Below are 18,120 nucleotides of genomic sequence, written 5' to 3'. Positions count from 1 at the left end.
TATTTATTTCACAGTACTCAGTTCAGTTTCCAATGTAATTTATTTTTATTCAGATAAACTTTCAAATGGTTTTAAGAGCGATCTGACACTTCTGTCATGCAAGCAAATGCAAATTATTTTGAATTGCACAAACACATGACAAAAGAGACGAAAGTGTTAAGACTATCCCGAGCCAGTGATAACACAAGCCTCTTAAAAAATGCTGTGACCATTCACACACCTTGTTGACAACTCTGGCTAAACAACAGAAAAGAATTGTGAGCTGTCATTTTATTCTGGAATTTCAATCCTTTTTGTAGCATCCAAAATCTGATGGAAAGCACAGCACTTCATTTTTATAGTCATACCACCCATTGTCTAATTGTGCAAAGCAAAGATAAGGAACACTGCTATATATTTATGCAGCGCAATCTATAACCACTTTGTCCTAAAGATGGTCTCAGTTTTAAGCCCAGCCCGACTTTACCTTATACAGGACACCTGTCCATCACGGGACACAACTGGACTGTTAAAAGTCACCAGTGGACCTACTGTAACTAGAATTCTTTTGGAAGGTACTGTACATAGGGATAACATACTTCAAACAGAAGTTGTAGTAGTCTAGAATAAAACTAGGGCTCAAGATCTATGAGGTAGCTGAGCTAATTATCTAGAATACAGCAACCTATACACAATCTATATAGCAAAAGTAGTCATTCTCTCAATGATGCCCCATTTTGTGAAATTATAAATTATTTATCACAGCAGAGTTGAACTCAAAACTCTCAGTGCTGATGTGAGCACAATATCATGACGCACTAGTAAGGCATCATTTAGAATATTGTTTACAATTCTGGTCACTATATTACAGAAAAGACACTGCTGCTCCAACATCAATCCAGATACACCCCAGCACTTAATGGAATGTCCTACACTGACAGGCTGAAGGAACTCAACCTTTTGAGATTTCAAAAGAGAAGACTATGAGGGGATAGGATGCAAGCATTCAAACCATCAAAAGGCAATGATAAAGCCTACCCATAGGACTTCTTCAGAAGTCCTGTGCCCCTGTGCCCCCATTTGTGTTTGAAACACAAACTAGAAAACACAACTGAACGCCATGAGGAATTGCATTCAGAACCAGAAACAGGAGCCAATTCTTTACCCAAAGGGTTGTGGGAGTCTGGCACCAGCCATTTTGTTGAAGCCGATGCTCTGGCTTCTTTCAAGAAACACCTGGAGAAGATTATCTTTGGATGAATTAACAACAGTTCCAACTACCAAACGGCTGGATGGGCCAAATGGCCTCTTCTCATTTGTAACCTGTGTTGTGTTCTTAGGTTTTTAGTCCTTCAGCGTTTGCCATGTTAAAATGAGCCTTGTCGTGCTCCAAATTTCACTCACATAATTAACAGAACCAGAAGAGTGGCACTGAAAAAGCGTTTCATTTAGAGTGAAATTACAGTGGAAATTATCATTCATGTCTGATCCTCTTCTTGGTTCCATGAAAAATGCCTAGGAATTTAACAAAGAAAGTGCATTTCTTTGAAACCACATAATATTTACCAGAATGTTAAATATTCCCTTACACAGTTTACCCTTTATACTAACTACAACCAGACATTTCTACATGTATCATAGGAGAGAAAATAGAATCTCTGTATCATCCCTTGGTACTAGCAGAGTGCTGTCCAACCTTTTAAAAAGGCACAAAAATAGTTTAAAGTAGGGTTGTTACAAACATACAACTGTATACAAATTCTAGTTTACAGAGATAGACAGTACATAGAAGTGTGAGTGTTTCTCCACACTGAACAATAATTATCCTGAAGGGAGACTGAGGAAAAGACTTTAAAGAAACACATAAGAAATAAGTAAAGGCTAATTCCACACTGAAAAGCACAAAAAACAGCATGAAGAGCCATTTTCAGGTGTGGGCTGAAATGTGTTTTTTCTTTTTACTTTTCAGCCTGGAATTAACCTTATTTCTTTTCAACAAACACAAACTAACACAACTCCCCACTGGACCTTTTACAAATAAAGAATATTTGTTATTTTTTAAACCACCTTGCAAGTTACAAATGATCATTTAGAAATTGTTAATAAGTCATCGTGTTTCTAAAAAACGTGGATATTTATGAAATACACATTTGGGAAATTAGTCCAGGGTTGCAGATACTAGATGGTACAGGAGTTTGAGCAGATGTGCCAAAACTTAATATTTTACTTTTATGATCTTTTACTTTACTTTACTTTATTTAGCTTACAGTATCCTTCAAAGTGACTAACTTTAGTGCTGCACACAGCTGGGCTTTAAAGTGGAGCAAGGGGAGTGAAGTACCTTCCTCAGGTGTACAACAGCACCACCAGCCCCACATGAAACATGATATTTCATGTGACAAAACACATTCCTATAAAAATAACACAGGAGCTCTGTTCCATTTTAGCTGGAAGGCAATGATACCAAGGTCAATTCACATGGCTCCAATCTTCTTTTCAGGGCAGACAGGTAAAGAGGCTCAGTTGTGGACTGTAAACATATCAGAGGTTCCCTCGTATGGCTTTATCACCGTGGTGAGGCCTTTCCGTTCTTTATAGTGACCAAAGTGCCTGACTCTGTAAGAGCCGGGAAGAGCCGAGGTAGGGATGTGCCATTCCACTGTCACGTTGCTCAAGGCTCCACTGCCCTTAATCCAGTGAAACCTGTTTTGGGAAAAGCACACAATCCAAGTAATGATGGGCAACTGAGTTTCCATGAAGAGAAGTCCCCACTGCAGACATGTACAGTATTGCTTGAGTAGATTAAAGATTGTCACTGGAAGCTCATGTTCCCATTGGCTGACATACTACATACACTGCTACATACATACTACACATACTACTAGATTATGCTCTCACTATATTCAGCATAATCTCACTATATTCAGCATAATCTCACTGTATTCAGCATAACTGCACTACATGTATATATTGCACACACCATGAACACATAACAGCTCACTCACATTGAGTTTTATTCAATTTCAAAAATGTAACCTCAATTTTGTGATTTTTGTGTTTTTGTGAATTTTTTTTATTTTTGTGATTCTTGTAATTTTTGTTGGCTTGCAGAAAAAGAAATTTCATTGCCAGCAACTACTGCTGCATGCCGTATTGTTGTGCATTTGATCAATAAACTTTGATTTGATTTGATTTTACACAAATCAGGCATGTTCAGAATACTCATTTTCTCTTGGTTTTCTAAAGCAACAGCATCAGCATCAGCAATGGAAATGCTGGGGTAAATTGTTATGGTATATGGGTCGAGCTGCCCCAAATAATAAGATGATTAAAGGGCTGTTAATTGCATGGAATGGACACCCTTAAAAAATAGATTTATTTTTTAAAATTTTCTTACTGCACTTAAAATCCCCCAATGGTATTGCTGTTCACACTCTGACAAATATTAATGCAGTCTGCACTGAAGACGAACCCAGGTGACATTGAATGTATCAGCAGGGAACCTGCTCCACCTGTCTGTGGTGGAACTATGGGTGCTGACCCCCCTCAGGAGGCACCAGCGCAATGCACCCAGTGTCAGACAGGAGCACATCGACTGCCTGCATGGCCCTGTGGCCTTCACACACAACTCTGCCCACAGTCACCCACTACGTCTTCTCTCCATTTAATTGTGCTTCTGCTTAAAGCCATCTGCTTACAGACCAAGAAACAATACTTGTGGGAGTCGTCAAACAAAATGGTCAAACTAACAAAGTGCAGATAAAACTGATCCACATTCGTGCCCAATATGAAAATTTAGGGATTCAGACGACAGGTGTATGAAAATATTGAATTAATTAAACATTCAATGCATTCACATTTTATAGAACTTCTGACTTGGGGAAGCAATCAATAAAAATAAAGTTTCCAGTTTACTCCAGCTTAACCAGTACCACCAGCCCCCACCCCACCAGCACCTTCCCTCTCTATGGTGTGCACATAACACACTGCAATACTCTTAGCACTTCTGCAGAATGTACTAGTCTGTAACAAAACCTATCCAGGAATTTCTCATCTTCTTAACACAGGGCAGTGTTATACTCAGCTGTTTTGAATGTCAAATTCTTCCACATTTAGGTACAAATTTAACATTTTTTTCCTGGAGTTGGATTGGTTTCATAAGCATATACTGTATTGTGCATTATGTTAGATCTCTTGTGTTACAGCATTGCTATGAAAGAGCCCTCTAAAAAGTTCCAAAGACATTACCTTGTCTCCCATGAAGCATCAGTGTGAACCACAATCCACTGCTGCGTCATGTTCTCATATTGCTCCACTGTGAGGAAGCTCTTCTCAGCCTTCAACAATATTGGGAAACGTCAGCATTGTGCTCTACTGTAAAAGTGCAGGACCACTACAAATACTGATAAAGCCTGTTTAAGTAGAGAATGTATTTGTTCCCAATCCCGGTAGAATCTAACACCACTGTAAGGATGCATTATTGGATTTTTTTTGTTCGCTGTCTCTTTTTCAGTTCCGGTTTAGTTTTGATTTTTTCAGATTAGGGTGACTGCTGATTCTGGGAGGCTCACAAAAAAGCCAAGGACATACTGTAACAAGTTTTCTATTTAGAAGCAAATGGTTTAAGTCAGGGCGGTAACCAACCATGACTTTGATGAATTTTTTGCACATAAAGTAAAACAATGAAAAGAACAGAAATTGAATAATATACAATGGTTTTCTTACAATGTCACCAGAATTTCTGGGATTTCCACTGACAAATGTCACTTTCACCACCTCTCCCTAGAAATGTACAAAAGGTATTATTAAAATAGCTGCAACAAAAAAGATGTTTAGGTTATTTCAGATTCTTTTCACAGGTCACAGATTTGACAAGAATAAAAAAATAGCTCACATTAACGTTCACTGTAGAAAATTCATCTGTGTGAAAATTAGCAAACTGTAACTAACACAAAACGTAATAGATTCTGTTCTCCCAGTATTTCCAGCACAGAGAGGATGCTAGGTTGTGAATAGGACACCAACTAATCACTCCATACTGAAATATGTGATAATTTCCCACAAATTTGTAGTCAAATGCTTAACTAGCTCCCAGTTAGGTGGTTAACCTCTGAAAGGAGTCTTTCACAATTTCTGAGCAAGAACCTTGGTCTTTCTGAATAGTGAAACATGAACCAAAGGACACAAGTGGAAACCTACGAGAAGTGGATTTAAAACCAAGAACAGGAGGCACTTCTTTATGCAAAGGTGGTGGAGTTATAGAACAAACCAACAGGCCATGTTTTTGAAGGTGGTACCCTGGTGTCTTTCAAAAACTGAATGGATGAGATCCTCGCCTCAGTTAGCAACTAATACCCAACAGACCATGTGGGCTGCATGGCCTCCTGTCGTCTGTATCATTTCCTATGTTCTCACCAGTCCATAAGATGGCAGGACTTGTTCCAGCACTTCTCCAAATGAAGTGTTGGCAGGCTTTTTGTCCACGGGGACTAAGGGCAACAACGAGATCAGCTGGCTGTCCTTGAAGTATGGAGGCTCAGGACCTTTCAGCAACTCACTCACTTTATTCTGATCAAACAAAAAGCAGAGACATTTAATGGGCATATTGCACACCAATTCTACACCCAGATAGGACTTAAACACCTGTGGAACTGCTTGAATAGTACATGTTCACAGTTAGCTCTATATTAAAAGCAAGTGATGGAGCTGAGATTATATGGTTAATTTCTAATTAATGTTACTGCAGCCAAGACCACACTGACTGAGCTGCAGACATTCTGCTGGAAGAGGTGTTAGTGGGGCCAGCAGGGGGCGCTCACCCTGCGGTCCATGTGGGTCCTAATGCCCCAGTATAGTGACGGGGACACTATACTGTAAACAGGTGCCGTCCTTCGGATGAGACGTAAAACTGAGGTCCTGACACTCTGTGGTAATTAAAAATCCCAGGGTGCTTCTCAAAAAGAGTAGGGATGTAACCCCGTTGTCCTGGCCAAATCAAGTCATGATAATAATAATAATAATAATAATAATAATAATAATAATAATAATAATAATAATAATAATAATAATAATAATAATAATAATAATTGCTTACACTTATATAGTGCTTTTCTGGACACTCCACTCCACTTTACAGGCAATGGAGACTCCCCTCCTCCACAACCACCAATGTGCAGCCCCACCTGGATGATGTGACGGCAGCCATAGTGTGCCAGAAGGCTCACAATACATCAGCTATCAGTGGGAAGGAGAGCAGAGTTATGAAGCCAATTCATAGATGGGGATTATTAGGACGCCATGATTGGTAAGGGCCAATGGTAAATATGGCCTGGACACCAGGGTTACACCCCTAATCTTTTTGAGAAATGCCCTGGGATTTTGTAATGACCACAGAGAGTCAGGACCTCGGTTTTACATCTCATCCAAAAAACGTCTTTTTGCAGTCAGTAGGACAGTGAATTGGTCATTCACTGAAATAAATTTGTGAACATAATTGTCATAAAATGCTGTATATTCATTATAGAGGTTGTGAAATGTGGCTATGCATGCTTTGTAATCACTCGCCACCAGAAATGTGTCCTTACCTCAGCAATGGCTCTGGCCAGGCCTCTGAAAAGCTGAATGTAAGCTGAGAGGCTGTGGGGTCCGTAAATGTTGGAAGCTCCTTCATATCTCTGGATCTGCAACACAGAAAATGATGGGCACTCAAAAGAGAAATTGATGAGTCCATTGAGAAAGTAACCCAGAGATGAATTATGAATGTATTACTGTGAAGGGTCAATGACTAAGTGCCAAAACATCCAAGCTTATTCAAATTTACAAGTAATAGGTTTATTCCATGCTGAAAAAAAGAAAAGAGAAAACACAACGTTTCGGCCGTGTGTTGCTCACACCTGATGAAGGCTCCATGGCCGAAACGTTGTGTTTTCTCTTTTCTTTTTTTCAGCATGGAATAAACCTATTACTTGTTCCTTTGCAGCCCACACATGCTGACACAGCTACCCACCTGAACTTATTCAAATTTAGAAGAGTAAAATTATGTGACAAAAGAAATCTAGAGCTGACCATTATTTTCTTTCCTGAATATGATATACGTTCCTGTCAACAGAACTTCTTGTTACCTGGTACTCTTCATAGGTGGTAATGTAGTGTGTGTAGACATTGCAGAGCCCAGCAATGACCACCTCCATGTTTTTAAGACGCCCTTCAAACTCCATTTCCTAGGAAAATGAACACATATACTGTAACATACAATGAATGTAAAGTAAAACATGGATAACACATAGCGTTAGTGTAATAACTGTGAATGGATAGGCATCTTGGTTCTGTTGGTCATAGAATATATTGCATTTTCAATACTTACATTTTTGACTGCTTCCCTTATCCTCCTTCCTCCCATAGTGCTAAAATAAATTAAGAAACAGTAAATGAAACAAATACCCTAAGTGTACAGATTCCCTGACACAATGGGTTTCAATGTTAATTCCAAAAAAAAATTCCAGATGGCAAACTAAGAGTATGAGGAACACACTCAAGCTAAGGTAACATCCTCAGAGTGGAAAATTTCTAATTTAGCAACCATCCATAAATAGGGTGACAGAATAGAACCAAGTAATTATAGACTAATAAGTCATACAGTACTTCTATTATATGCATGGTATAGAACATGACTATTCATCTGTATAGCAGTAGGATTCTAGGGGATAATCAACACAGATCTTCTAGACAAAGTGAGGAAGCAGAAAAAGCACAACTTAAAGAATGTAGAATTTAAATCAGATGATTCTATTTTATAATGGATTAGTAAAATGTAACTTAGAAGTTCATATACAATTATGGTCACCGTGTTACAAAAAAAGATATTGTTGCTCTGGAATCAGTCCATAGAAGAACAATCAGATACATTCTGGTACTCTTACACTGACAGGCTAAAAGAACTAAGCCATTTTCATCTTGGACAGAAAAGACTATGATGGAACCTTTTCTGAGTACCAGTCGTCAACCCAGTGGATTCTTTTAAAATTCGCAAAGAAACATAAATCAGATCATATTTAACAGGATCATATTTAACAGGAAACAGGAGTTGCCTCTTTTTGCAAAGGGTGTACGGAACAAGATACTGTGTTGTGTTGTCGAAAGCTGATAGTTATGGATGCTTGACTTCTTTAAGGGCACGGCTGACTGAAATCCTATGCAGCTATTAACAAACAAATGAGCCACAGTAAATGGGCCAAATGGCTCCTCTTGTTGGGAACTTTACAGATTCATTGCTGGTTTCATTTCACACCTCTCTCCACCTATCCTATCCTAATCACTACCTGATTGGCCACTCTGCCTGATTGGCCACTCTGTCTGTCCCCTGCTCCTGCCTCCCGCTCCTCCTCTCTCCCATCTTTTGTTCTCCCGCTACATTACCTTTGCTTACTACCCTGTCTTTCTCACACCTGAAGAAGGTTCCACAGCTGAAATGTTGTGTTTCCTTTCTTCTCTTTTCAGCATGGAATAAACCCATTACCTGTTCCTTTGCAGCCTACACAATCTGACACAGATACCAGCCTGAATAACTTTACAGATGTTCTTATCAGAAAAAGGAATTAACGGAATTGCTGCCTGAGCAAACTTACGTCACTTCACCAGGGACAGCTACAATTGCCAAAGATCCGACAGTAATAATCTGAACATCGACGATGTCAGGGTGCCAAGGGAGAGGCTTAGTCATCTGGAAAAGAGTGTAGGCATGATTATTAATTGTTTTACTAAGTTTCATAGTATTGACAAGATAAAACCCCTGGAGATGCATCACCTCCTTTTCAAGGGGGCCCTATTAGAATACGATATTGATTATCTTCTTTAACATCATACATGACATTAGCAACTCACTTCTTACAATCAACAATCTGTCTCAGCAAACGTGGAAAAGAAATGCATTTAAAAAAATGCTGTGCGTGCCAGCAAATGGATATAATTCCTGCAGACACAGTTGTCCGGGGCACATATATCCACACTTCAGTAGTTTCTCCCTCTTAAAAACATTCTTCCTGGAGTTCCATTCATAGAAATCAGCTTTCCATTGTAGGTTTAAGAATAATTTTAGAATTACTTTCTCTATTAGTCTAAAGGAACCATGAAGGTTAGTCTCAGTGCTAAAGCTTGTATATTGATAAAGGCATCACTGAGAGGTGGAATGGACTAGAAATGTGTGTGATCTGAGCTGTTAAGTGCTGTGAACTCACCTCACCAGTGCTGAAGAGTATAGGTTTCGGTTTGTGACAGTTTATGGTTTCATCTGAAGGTGCTCCTAACAGAGCATCCCGAATACCATCCCAAAATGGATCCCCTTCTACTGACCCTAAGGGAGTAAAAACCCAAGTGGTGTTAAATTAATAACAAAATTAAAATTACATTTGTTCTGTTACAACTGGTGTTGCACTGTTTAGTACCTGTCAGGTACCTTCTTTGCACAGGATACACTATGGTATCCTTGTACAAAAATGAACTGTACAAAATACAAATTAACGATTAAAACATACTTTGCTAGATGTTCTGGTTTCCTCCCTGCTCCCATAAATATGTGGGTTATGTTGAGCGAGTGGATGTTGAATTATCCCTGGTCTTGAATAAGTGGGATCCCCACCCCATTCATGAGTAGAGTGGTTTTTCCCTACAGCCTAATTCTGGTTCTTGGACTGTGGCAACGGAGAAATCTTGAAACTGGCAAGCAGGCCGTGTGTATCAGAGAACTGCAGTGACTCTGCTGGCTGTGCAGTTAGGGACCACTCGTAAAGCAGAAAATATTTCGCTCTGAATGACTAGACTTTGATTTTCAAGTCAATTTATTGTTTTAATAATGTAATTAAAGCGCTTTTATTGGTTTGCATGTTTTAGCCTCTCCTGTAATATACAGATAATTATAAACATGGTTACAGGATTGTAACCAATGGTGCATGATTTTGCTACTGTCCAGCTTCCTACTCCATATGCACAATTGTTTTCAGTTGTGTTCTATGTTTTTAGTCTCTGATGCCAGTAAGACCAGGGAATTAAAAACTAAAACTGTTCATGCCTACCTTGTGTAAAATTCAGTCCTCCCACTCCATCTATGGTACCAGCAGCAAAACTGTGGCCCAGTGCGGGTTTGCAGGTTTGACCCTGAAACAAAAAACACACACACACATGTAGATGCTCTCTAAACTAAGGATCATAGAGACATTAAATAAAAGACCACATTGTTACATTAATGCTGAAATAAAGTCACATCACACAAAATATACAATCATTTCAATTATAGTTATAGACACCTTTCGGCCTTTCAATGGCAGAAAGAAACATTAAAAGCAGCCTGTCAACTGTAAGCATTGTCTTTTTATTGATCTGGTAACTGCCTACGCCTCTGTTCCTGACTTCTTTAAACTTTTCTAAAATTAATGGGGAATCACAATGAAAACATTTTGACACCCTCCCAGTACAGTAGTCAAAAAAACAGGAATATGAATAGATTGCTTTTTCAGGACTCTATTGCAACTTTGTCCCCATTCATTCCAGAGCCATATTGTCTCACTTAGTACTTAGTACTCACTGTGTGTGTGGAATTGAGCTGGACTGTTATATCTGTCATGTTCACCCACTGGTGAGCTGCGCCGATGGGTCCATGAACTTCCTGTCGAGCTGTTCTGTATAGTTCCTAGAAGATGTGGTCATGAACTAGTTTTAGGGAAAGTAACTGAGTTTTCTCCAGGAAAGACAAGAGAGCATCAGGTTAGAGGTCTGAACTGATGAGCATGGAGACTCTGAACACTCAAGAAATGACTGCTAGGAAACGGTTGCACAGTGCTTATCCGCATAATAGCAGCATATTTAATATTCATTAATACTTCCATTCTTACTTGTACTCGTACTCTTATTCTAGGTTATGCAGCTGCAGTCTTACCTTAGCTTTTCTGTAGATGTTCTCTCCAATAATCTTAGTGCTTTCAAACATGTCTGCACCTGGACCGAAGGCAAGGCACATTTGCGTCTTTGTGAAGAAAAGAGACCAGACAGATGGCTTAGAAGAGCACTGTAAAAGCTTTTTACATTCTTGCTTATTTCATTTCTAAGGCAGGGAACATTATATTGCCTGCCGTTTTCTGTTCCTTCGGTGGGGGTGAGTGGGGATCCATATTGGTGTTATATTGGCTAAAGAACTAAGTTATTTTCAATTCGTTTTTCAGTCTGCCAGTTTACAAGAGGTTCCTGTCTACACTGCTTTAGAATTGTTCTTCATTGAGCATTTTCCGAAGCTACTCTTTAAGATTTAATTGGTTGTGATTACAGATAACTTTAAATGAAAAATACAAGACATACAAAATATTAATTTAAAACTGGATAGCACTTACACCAGTTTAAACTGCTTAGCTGTTTAGCCACTGTTTAAAAATGAATTGGTGTTTCTGCAGAGTCAGATTGTGGCCTACCTACCCCACCAATGGGACAAGAGCTGTTCAGATTCTCGCACGACTCTCCTGTGTTAAGGCAGTGAGGACCTCTGGTGTTTGGAGTAACATCACCCTGATTGCTGGAAGAGAAAGCTGCAACAAATGGGCCCTGGGCAAGAAATCAAAGAAAAATGTTACACAAAAGATGAAAGCCTGAGAAAACCTAAGAAAGGCAAAGATAACTGTACTTTCCCCTGTTGCTCATATAATTAAACACTATTCTATTCTGTCTTTATTCTGTGAGGGGGGAAAATAACAATGAACTAAAATAAGACTGCACAAAAGAGACTGATTGTTTTCACAGCCACCAACTGTGAGTGTTTGAACATTTTCACAATCTTCAAAACATAGGGAAACACATTTGACTTGAAAGAAGTGTCTTTCTTCACGATCCTCACCTGCCCAGGCAAAGAGCCGCCATTTTTCTCCTGTTCGAATAAGTACGAGGCGTAACCCAAGTTGTCACTGCTCACCATGCGATTGGTGTTATTCATGCTGACAGGATGGACGGCGAACCAGCTAGAAACACAGACAGCCATGATCTGGAGAGCCACAACGCACTGTCACTAGGACCAGTTTACTATGAATGTTGTGAAGACTAGAATACAAATCCTAACCTGTTTCAGGCAGGGGCACCCAGATACATTAAGGAGACCCAATATTTCACTCTATACTGTATATCTTGCTTCATTATGTTTCACGCTTGCAATACTAAATTTTGTTACTTGATTAACAGTCCTACACATCTGTGATAGAACAAATCCTTCAGCAGACTGTTCCCAGATCACACTGTTGGCTTGAGGGTGTTTCTGTTACCTCAGCATGCCAAGCCCATCACCATCGAGGTCAACAAATTTCAGCACCAGCAGCTGTTTGTCTGTGTTGGATCCATACCTGAGGGCAGAACATGGTTTATTCTACTCCATTAGGCATTCCTGACTGCTGTAAAATGGACTGTGTACTCCACTGCCAGGCAAGCAACAGAGAAGGGAGAATTTGTATCCTGTCTCCTATTCTCCTATCTCAGTCCTAGCTGCCTGACCCATAATACTACCTTTTGAAGCAGACAGGCATTTCTCTTGTAAAGCCTTTGAGGAGTGTAGGATTGTGGGGAAAAGTATAACCTCATAACTCTTTGTGTAGGCAGCAGGCCTACATTCTCCTTTATGGCTAAGATGACTTTTCTTTTATTGAGAAGATTGAAGTTAAAAGAGAGGTTAAACAACAAATATGAATTTAAATATGGATTTTTGTTTTGCAAAAAATTTTTTTAAACATTTCTTTCCGACACTTTGTGTGATCTACATCTTGCGACATGGTATCAAATTAGTAGGATTAACACACACTTTACAAGCAGCAGATTTTGTTGTGGCTCTTTGTATTTGAAGATATTTTACATGCTGTGTTTGTTTAAAGGCTGATTTACAAGTTTAGCTGTTTTTATAAACAGTGCACTGATTTTGTGGTGTACATTCATGCCTTAGGAGTGTAAATCCTCACCTTTGCCTTTCTTCAGGGGGATTTCTCAAGTATGAAAGTGGACTCCTGTTAAGGTTGCTGTTTTCAACTTCTCCTTTGTTCATAAAGATTCTCCCAGGTTTCAAATTGAGATGGGCAATCTCAATGCTCTGCACAAAAGTCAGACATAGGAAGATCACATGTGCAATATTAAATATCTTTAAAATATTAAAAAGAAACATTTCTTCTTACATCATTAGGATATTAAAATAGACATAAAGTTTTGTGCATATTAAATGACTGTGTCACACAACTTCTCTTCACTTTTACTTGCCATTAATCTTTAGCCTTTCACAGCTGCAGTGTTGATGAAGGCCATGTGAATCAATGAGAAATTGAGTACAGAAATAGAAATTGCTTTAAAAAAACACGTTTTTATGATGGGCACCATAGTGGCAGGTCCATTCGCAGTACTGCCTCACACCTCTTGTTTTTTGTGTTCTTACTGCAGTTGTGTGGGTTTTGTCTGTTGGCTCCAGGTTCCTCCCACAGTCCAAAGACTCTGTTTGTCCCCTGTGTGTGTGAGAACGTGTGTATACCTTCGTCCTGTGATGCACTAGCATCTCATCCGTCTGCATCCTGCCTAGTGCACATTGTCTGCTGGGTTATCACTGCCTCCCATTACTGGCCGAAGGGCTATTGAAAAAGCAGGATGAGGAAGGACAGATGCACTTGAGATGTCTACCTTTACTATCCCATTCACGATGGCTTGGATGGAGGGCTTGATGTAGCCTTTGCTGGTGATCATGAAGAGAGTGTACTGGAAGTAGCCAGCAGGGCCTGAGTGAGTGTGAGTACCACTCAGGACAACATTGTCTTGTCTGTAGAGGTCACCATACTTCGCCTGCAGTTTCTTCAACACCTGCAACATGATGTTCAAATAGAACAAACTTCATTCCGTGAGCTAAATTCAGAATTTAAGTGGGTTACTGACAAGTACAGTTTTTGTGAAACATTTGATTAGAAAAAGCAAAGTGCTCATTTATAGTGCAGTCATTAGTGTTTCTTTTATTCTATTCTGTTTTTTCCATTTTTGAATTTGTCACCTTCTATTACAATTCTGTGTGGCCTGTAGTCACATAAAGCCACTGTCAATATTTTTTAAGTTTTCTACTTTTAAAGATGATTTTGAAATCCAGATGATAAAACTGTTTAAAAAATCAGTATTTATGATCTTTGTTTGGATGAAGATCCTGGTTCTCTCACACATTTTCCCTCTCTTTCCAGATGGATGTCAGATTTTCCATCGGGATTTGAGGGCTATTTAAAAGGATAATTCTGTAAAGGCTGTTACAGAAAGTGACATCACCCCCTTGGGAACCTGGAGAGTGCTGGATTCTCCTATGATGGGTCTTTTGGTGCACAGGAAGCTCACTGCTGTCTGGGAAGTGGCGCCGTGTGGCTCTAAAGCCAGAGGATTCGGGTCTTGGACTCTCACCTCCAGTCTCAGCCTCTGAGAGACCATGCCAATATCGGCACTCACAAACACCACGCGCTGGGTCCAATCATCCACTATAAAGGCCCGGCTGTAGAGTCTTGTGTGAATCCCAGCAGCTGTCTGCTCTGAGCTGGCATATCCCATCTGGGAAACAAAAGCAAAGCAGTCGAACATACAAGAAAGGCTGAAACCTCGTACAAATCAAATCACATACAGTACTACTTGCCTATTGGAAATGTCCATGATACAATGCGTACATTTTACTATTTGTAATCAGGCTGATGTTTCAGTTCAGCTTTACCTAAAGCGCCATAACCAATTCTTGAATTTGGGTTTTGCATTAAGCCAGGATGACGATCCTCTGTAGCCCATCAGAAAGGATAGTTGTGCTTGCAATGCACACATACCAGGGGTATGTCAGCAACGGGTCCTGTACAGTCGGCTCGGCCTACACCAATCAGATAGGTGGTCTTGGGAGGCATTTGACTCGGATCAAGTTTCCCATGACCTGGAGCAAAAAGATATAGGAGAATGAACACATGGCAAGGGTGAATCAGAGAAATAGGTGTGAGGATGCTGACAAATTCTGACTGCAGCTGCTGCTACTACTGGCATGCCTACTGTTTCTACTAATAACAATTAAGTTGTTTAGAGCCTTTTTGCTAACGTGTATCTGATATTTTCTCCAGCTGGCTGGTGCTGGTGGAATACAGGATATTAAACATGCCAGCAGCCATATCACCCTTCAACTCACAACTGGCAACCCACTGAAGCTAAGCAGATGTGAGCCAGGTCAGTACCTGGAGGGGAGACCTCCTGGGAAAAACTAAGGTTGCTGCTGGAAGAGCTGTCAGTGGGGCCAGCAGGGGGTGCTCACCCTGTGGTCTGTGTGGGTCCTAATGCCCCAGTATAGTGATGAGGACACTATACTGTAAATAAGCGCCGTCCTTCGGACAAGATATAAAACTGAGGTCCTGACTCTCTGTGGTCATTAAAAATCCCAGGGTGTCTCTTGAAAAGAGTAGGGGTGTAACCCTGCTGTCCTGGCCAAATTTCCCATTAGCCCATACCAATCATGGCCTCCTAATAATCCGCATTTATCAGTTGGCTTCATCACTGTTCTCCTCCCCACTGATAGCTGGTGCACTATGGAATGTCTGGAAAAGTGCTATATAGGTGTAAGCAATTATGATTATTATTATTATAATAAACAATTCAAAGTAATTTTACTGGCCTTGATGTTATCAGTTATACAGATCTAAAGTGTTAATCATTTGTGTAAGAAATCCTCACTGCTGACTTCATGTTTACTGGTGTCCCGTTCAGTTGTCTACTTTGTTTACATAAATCCACAGGAAGTGGCTTTATATTTCAGGGTTTTGTGGTTAGACTACAAAAATGACACTTCACAGAAAGCAGCCTCGACTTACTTTTCTCGCCGTTCCAGCTGACGGCCATGACTACAGCGAGCCCCGCTGCCACTCCAGTCATCAGCACGAACAGCACTAGGAAAAACACTTCCAGGGTGCTGAACACACCTCGCTCTGCCTTGCGTGCCATGGCCGCTACAATATATGACAAATACGAGAATCAAGAGATTTGTTCACTGGGCTACCACTGTGCTTTCAGCTGAAATTTATTTCAGTGGCTATTTGAAATGTGTTGATTTTTACTACGTGGAAACGGAATGAGCTATGTGTAAAACCAATAACGAATATTCAAAATGCTTTAGAGATGAAAAAAAAATAATACAGAGAATAAACAATGTAAGCAAAAGTAGTTTGGGAGCTTAGAAAGTTGTTTGGCAGAATAGAATATATTTTACTATTTTCATCAAATCTTTTACGGATTGAATGAAAGAGAATCCATGCTTAAACAGCGGAACTTGAGTTAATTGCTGACCAACAGACTCGTCTCCGTCTTGTGTCCTCGGTGTTTACGGCAGTTTCACATTCGGGAGTTGTGCTTTCTTTAAAGCAGCGGGTCTTAACCTGGGGTGGTTGAACGCCCTGGGGGGGGGGGTGAGACATGCCAGGTACCGTACTGTACATCATCGAAAACACAAATTAAGCACCGGCGCGTAAGTAAAAAAAAGTTTAATCGAGCCTTCAGTACGTATTTTAGGGGTAAAATTAAAAGGGTTATCAATATATTCTTGATTGTAGTGCTAAAATAATATCTATAAATAATCATCTCTTTTAATTCATAGTTATGATACATCTTAGGTTTTAAGAACCGACCTACTTTAACGATCTTTGAAAAGGGTTGCGAGAACACATTTTGAGTTCCCGAGGAGTGCCTGCTGCAGTTTACATTAAGAACCGCAGCGTTACAGGAAGGCGCGGGTACTCCTCTATGGAGTCAGCCAGGAAAATCTCTCGCTCGCTATTCTGTCTCAAACTGAATGAACGCTGAGATCAGAAATGTCTCTTAATTTATTAAATGAAACAACGACATGCCACAGACCAGTATACCGAAATTAAAGAAAGACACTGCAAGGGGAAAAAAAGCATAACTAGCATGTAGTTTCGTTTTTAATAAAGCCATATAATGTCAAAGGAAATAAAGAGGGGGTTCAATACAAAGAAAAGCTTGAAACAATTGTATATCTTATTTCATCTTGAAACAAAACAAATGATGTGAATGATAATAGCATGCAAAAAACGTCGTCTTTTACTTACCAAAATAAAATGAGTGGATCAAGTAAATTTCGATTTAAAATATTGTACAGAGGTAAAAAAGAGCAAGTCATCAAATCACAGTATCCATGTACTGAAGAAGAAATGATGGAAATGTGCATGTTCTTTTATTACCTCTATTTTGTGGTTACCATAGTTCAAGGATTAACGATTAGATAAGATTATATATAATAAGATTATATTGCAACTATTTATTTCAAAACCTAAAATCCATGGTAAAATAAATAGTAAACTAGAGTCCTCATGCATGCAAAAATCATTGGGATGTGAAGGAAGACAACAATAAAGAATATAATTTGATGTGCCTTTGAAAATTACAAATAGCGCTTCCAACCTGAGCAATGAACGACGCTAAACTGCTCTTTATTATACCGCAGATCAATTGCTACATTTATGTCAAAGTCAGCAATTCCAGTAGGTAATTCTGTGGTTTCAAAGGTTGTGTAGATCTATATCACTATAATAGCAGTAAGGTAGATTATGTTTTTAAAATCATTCAGAAAGTACACGGGTCATTTAAAACAATAAAAACGTTAAATAACGTACAGGTATATATAAATGTTGTGACTGTTAAACACCAACAATGATCAATATAAAGCATAATATTTGAAATCTCTAATAGTAGATATATCCTCATACTGACCTAATAACGAACCAAAAGGGTGAACTTTAATATAACTGATATTTGCAACATTTGTGGTTGCGGCAACATTTCACATTAAAAAAGGAAATGTATCTTTAAGGCTATGATAGTGTTACTCTGTGCAACTAAGTGTCGTAATGCATGATAATTGCATAACTAAGTGCAATTCTGTGCTGTTAAACGTTATTGAAGTTATTTACTGCTTATTCTAGCTTCAACACATAATAAAGGCTTGAATCTAGAACTGACGACCCAAAATACAATGCGTTTTGGAAAAGAAAAGCTGTTTAAAAGTAATGCTTGGAACTTATTAAAATATTTAAAAAATGCAAGGGGCTCCGGATCTTTCTGATCTTGTAGGATATCAGG

At 39.3% G+C, this 18,120-nt stretch overlaps 1 protein-coding gene across 1 annotated transcript; it reads right to left on the bottom strand.

The window, feature by feature from the left end:
- Positions 1-2: 2 nt before the first annotated feature.
- On the bottom strand, positions 3-17,179 carry asah2 (N-acylsphingosine amidohydrolase 2). The gene is made up of 21 exons (XM_006630475.3): positions 17,091-17,179; positions 15,840-15,974; positions 14,817-14,917; positions 14,410-14,553; positions 13,657-13,833; positions 12,954-13,081; positions 12,270-12,347; positions 11,852-11,972; positions 11,437-11,562; positions 10,907-10,993; positions 10,556-10,660; positions 10,047-10,128; positions 9,213-9,328; positions 8,604-8,698; positions 7,343-7,382; positions 7,101-7,199; positions 6,564-6,659; positions 5,395-5,547; positions 4,705-4,761; positions 4,228-4,316; positions 3-2,682 (listed from the first exon to the last, which is right to left on the bottom strand). Exons 2-21 carry the CDS (start codon positions 15,967-15,969, stop codon positions 2,499-2,501), a joined length of 2,208 nt encoding a protein of 735 aa, XP_006630538.1. The 5' UTR covers positions 15,970-15,974; positions 17,091-17,179; the 3' UTR covers positions 3-2,498.
- Positions 17,180-18,120: the final 941 nt, after the last annotated feature.

The sequence above is a fragment of the Lepisosteus oculatus genome, chromosome 4 (genome assembly GCF_040954835.1).
Source record: "Lepisosteus oculatus isolate fLepOcu1 chromosome 4, fLepOcu1.hap2, whole genome shotgun sequence".
Lineage (NCBI taxonomy): Eukaryota > Metazoa > Chordata > Actinopteri > Semionotiformes > Lepisosteidae > Lepisosteus > Lepisosteus oculatus.
This window is presented reverse-complemented; position numbering and strand designations above follow the sequence as displayed.

What these genes read in the sequence shown, in the direction of transcription:
- asah2 (XM_006630475.3), bottom strand. Translation starts at nt 15,969, where the DNA reads ATGGCACGCAAGGCAGAGCGAGGTGTGTTCAGCACCCTGGAAGTGTTT. An exon ending in TACTCTTCAGCACTGGTGAG is followed by an intron (nt 8,699 to 9,212) that starts GTGAGTTCACAG and finishes ACTCTTTTCCAG; the next exon opens with ATGACTAAGCCTCTCCCTTG. An exon ending in TGGCCAGAGCCATTGCTGAG is followed by an intron (nt 5,548 to 6,563) that starts GTAAGGACACAT and finishes TTGTTTGATCAG; the next exon opens with AATAAAGTGAGTGAGTTGCT.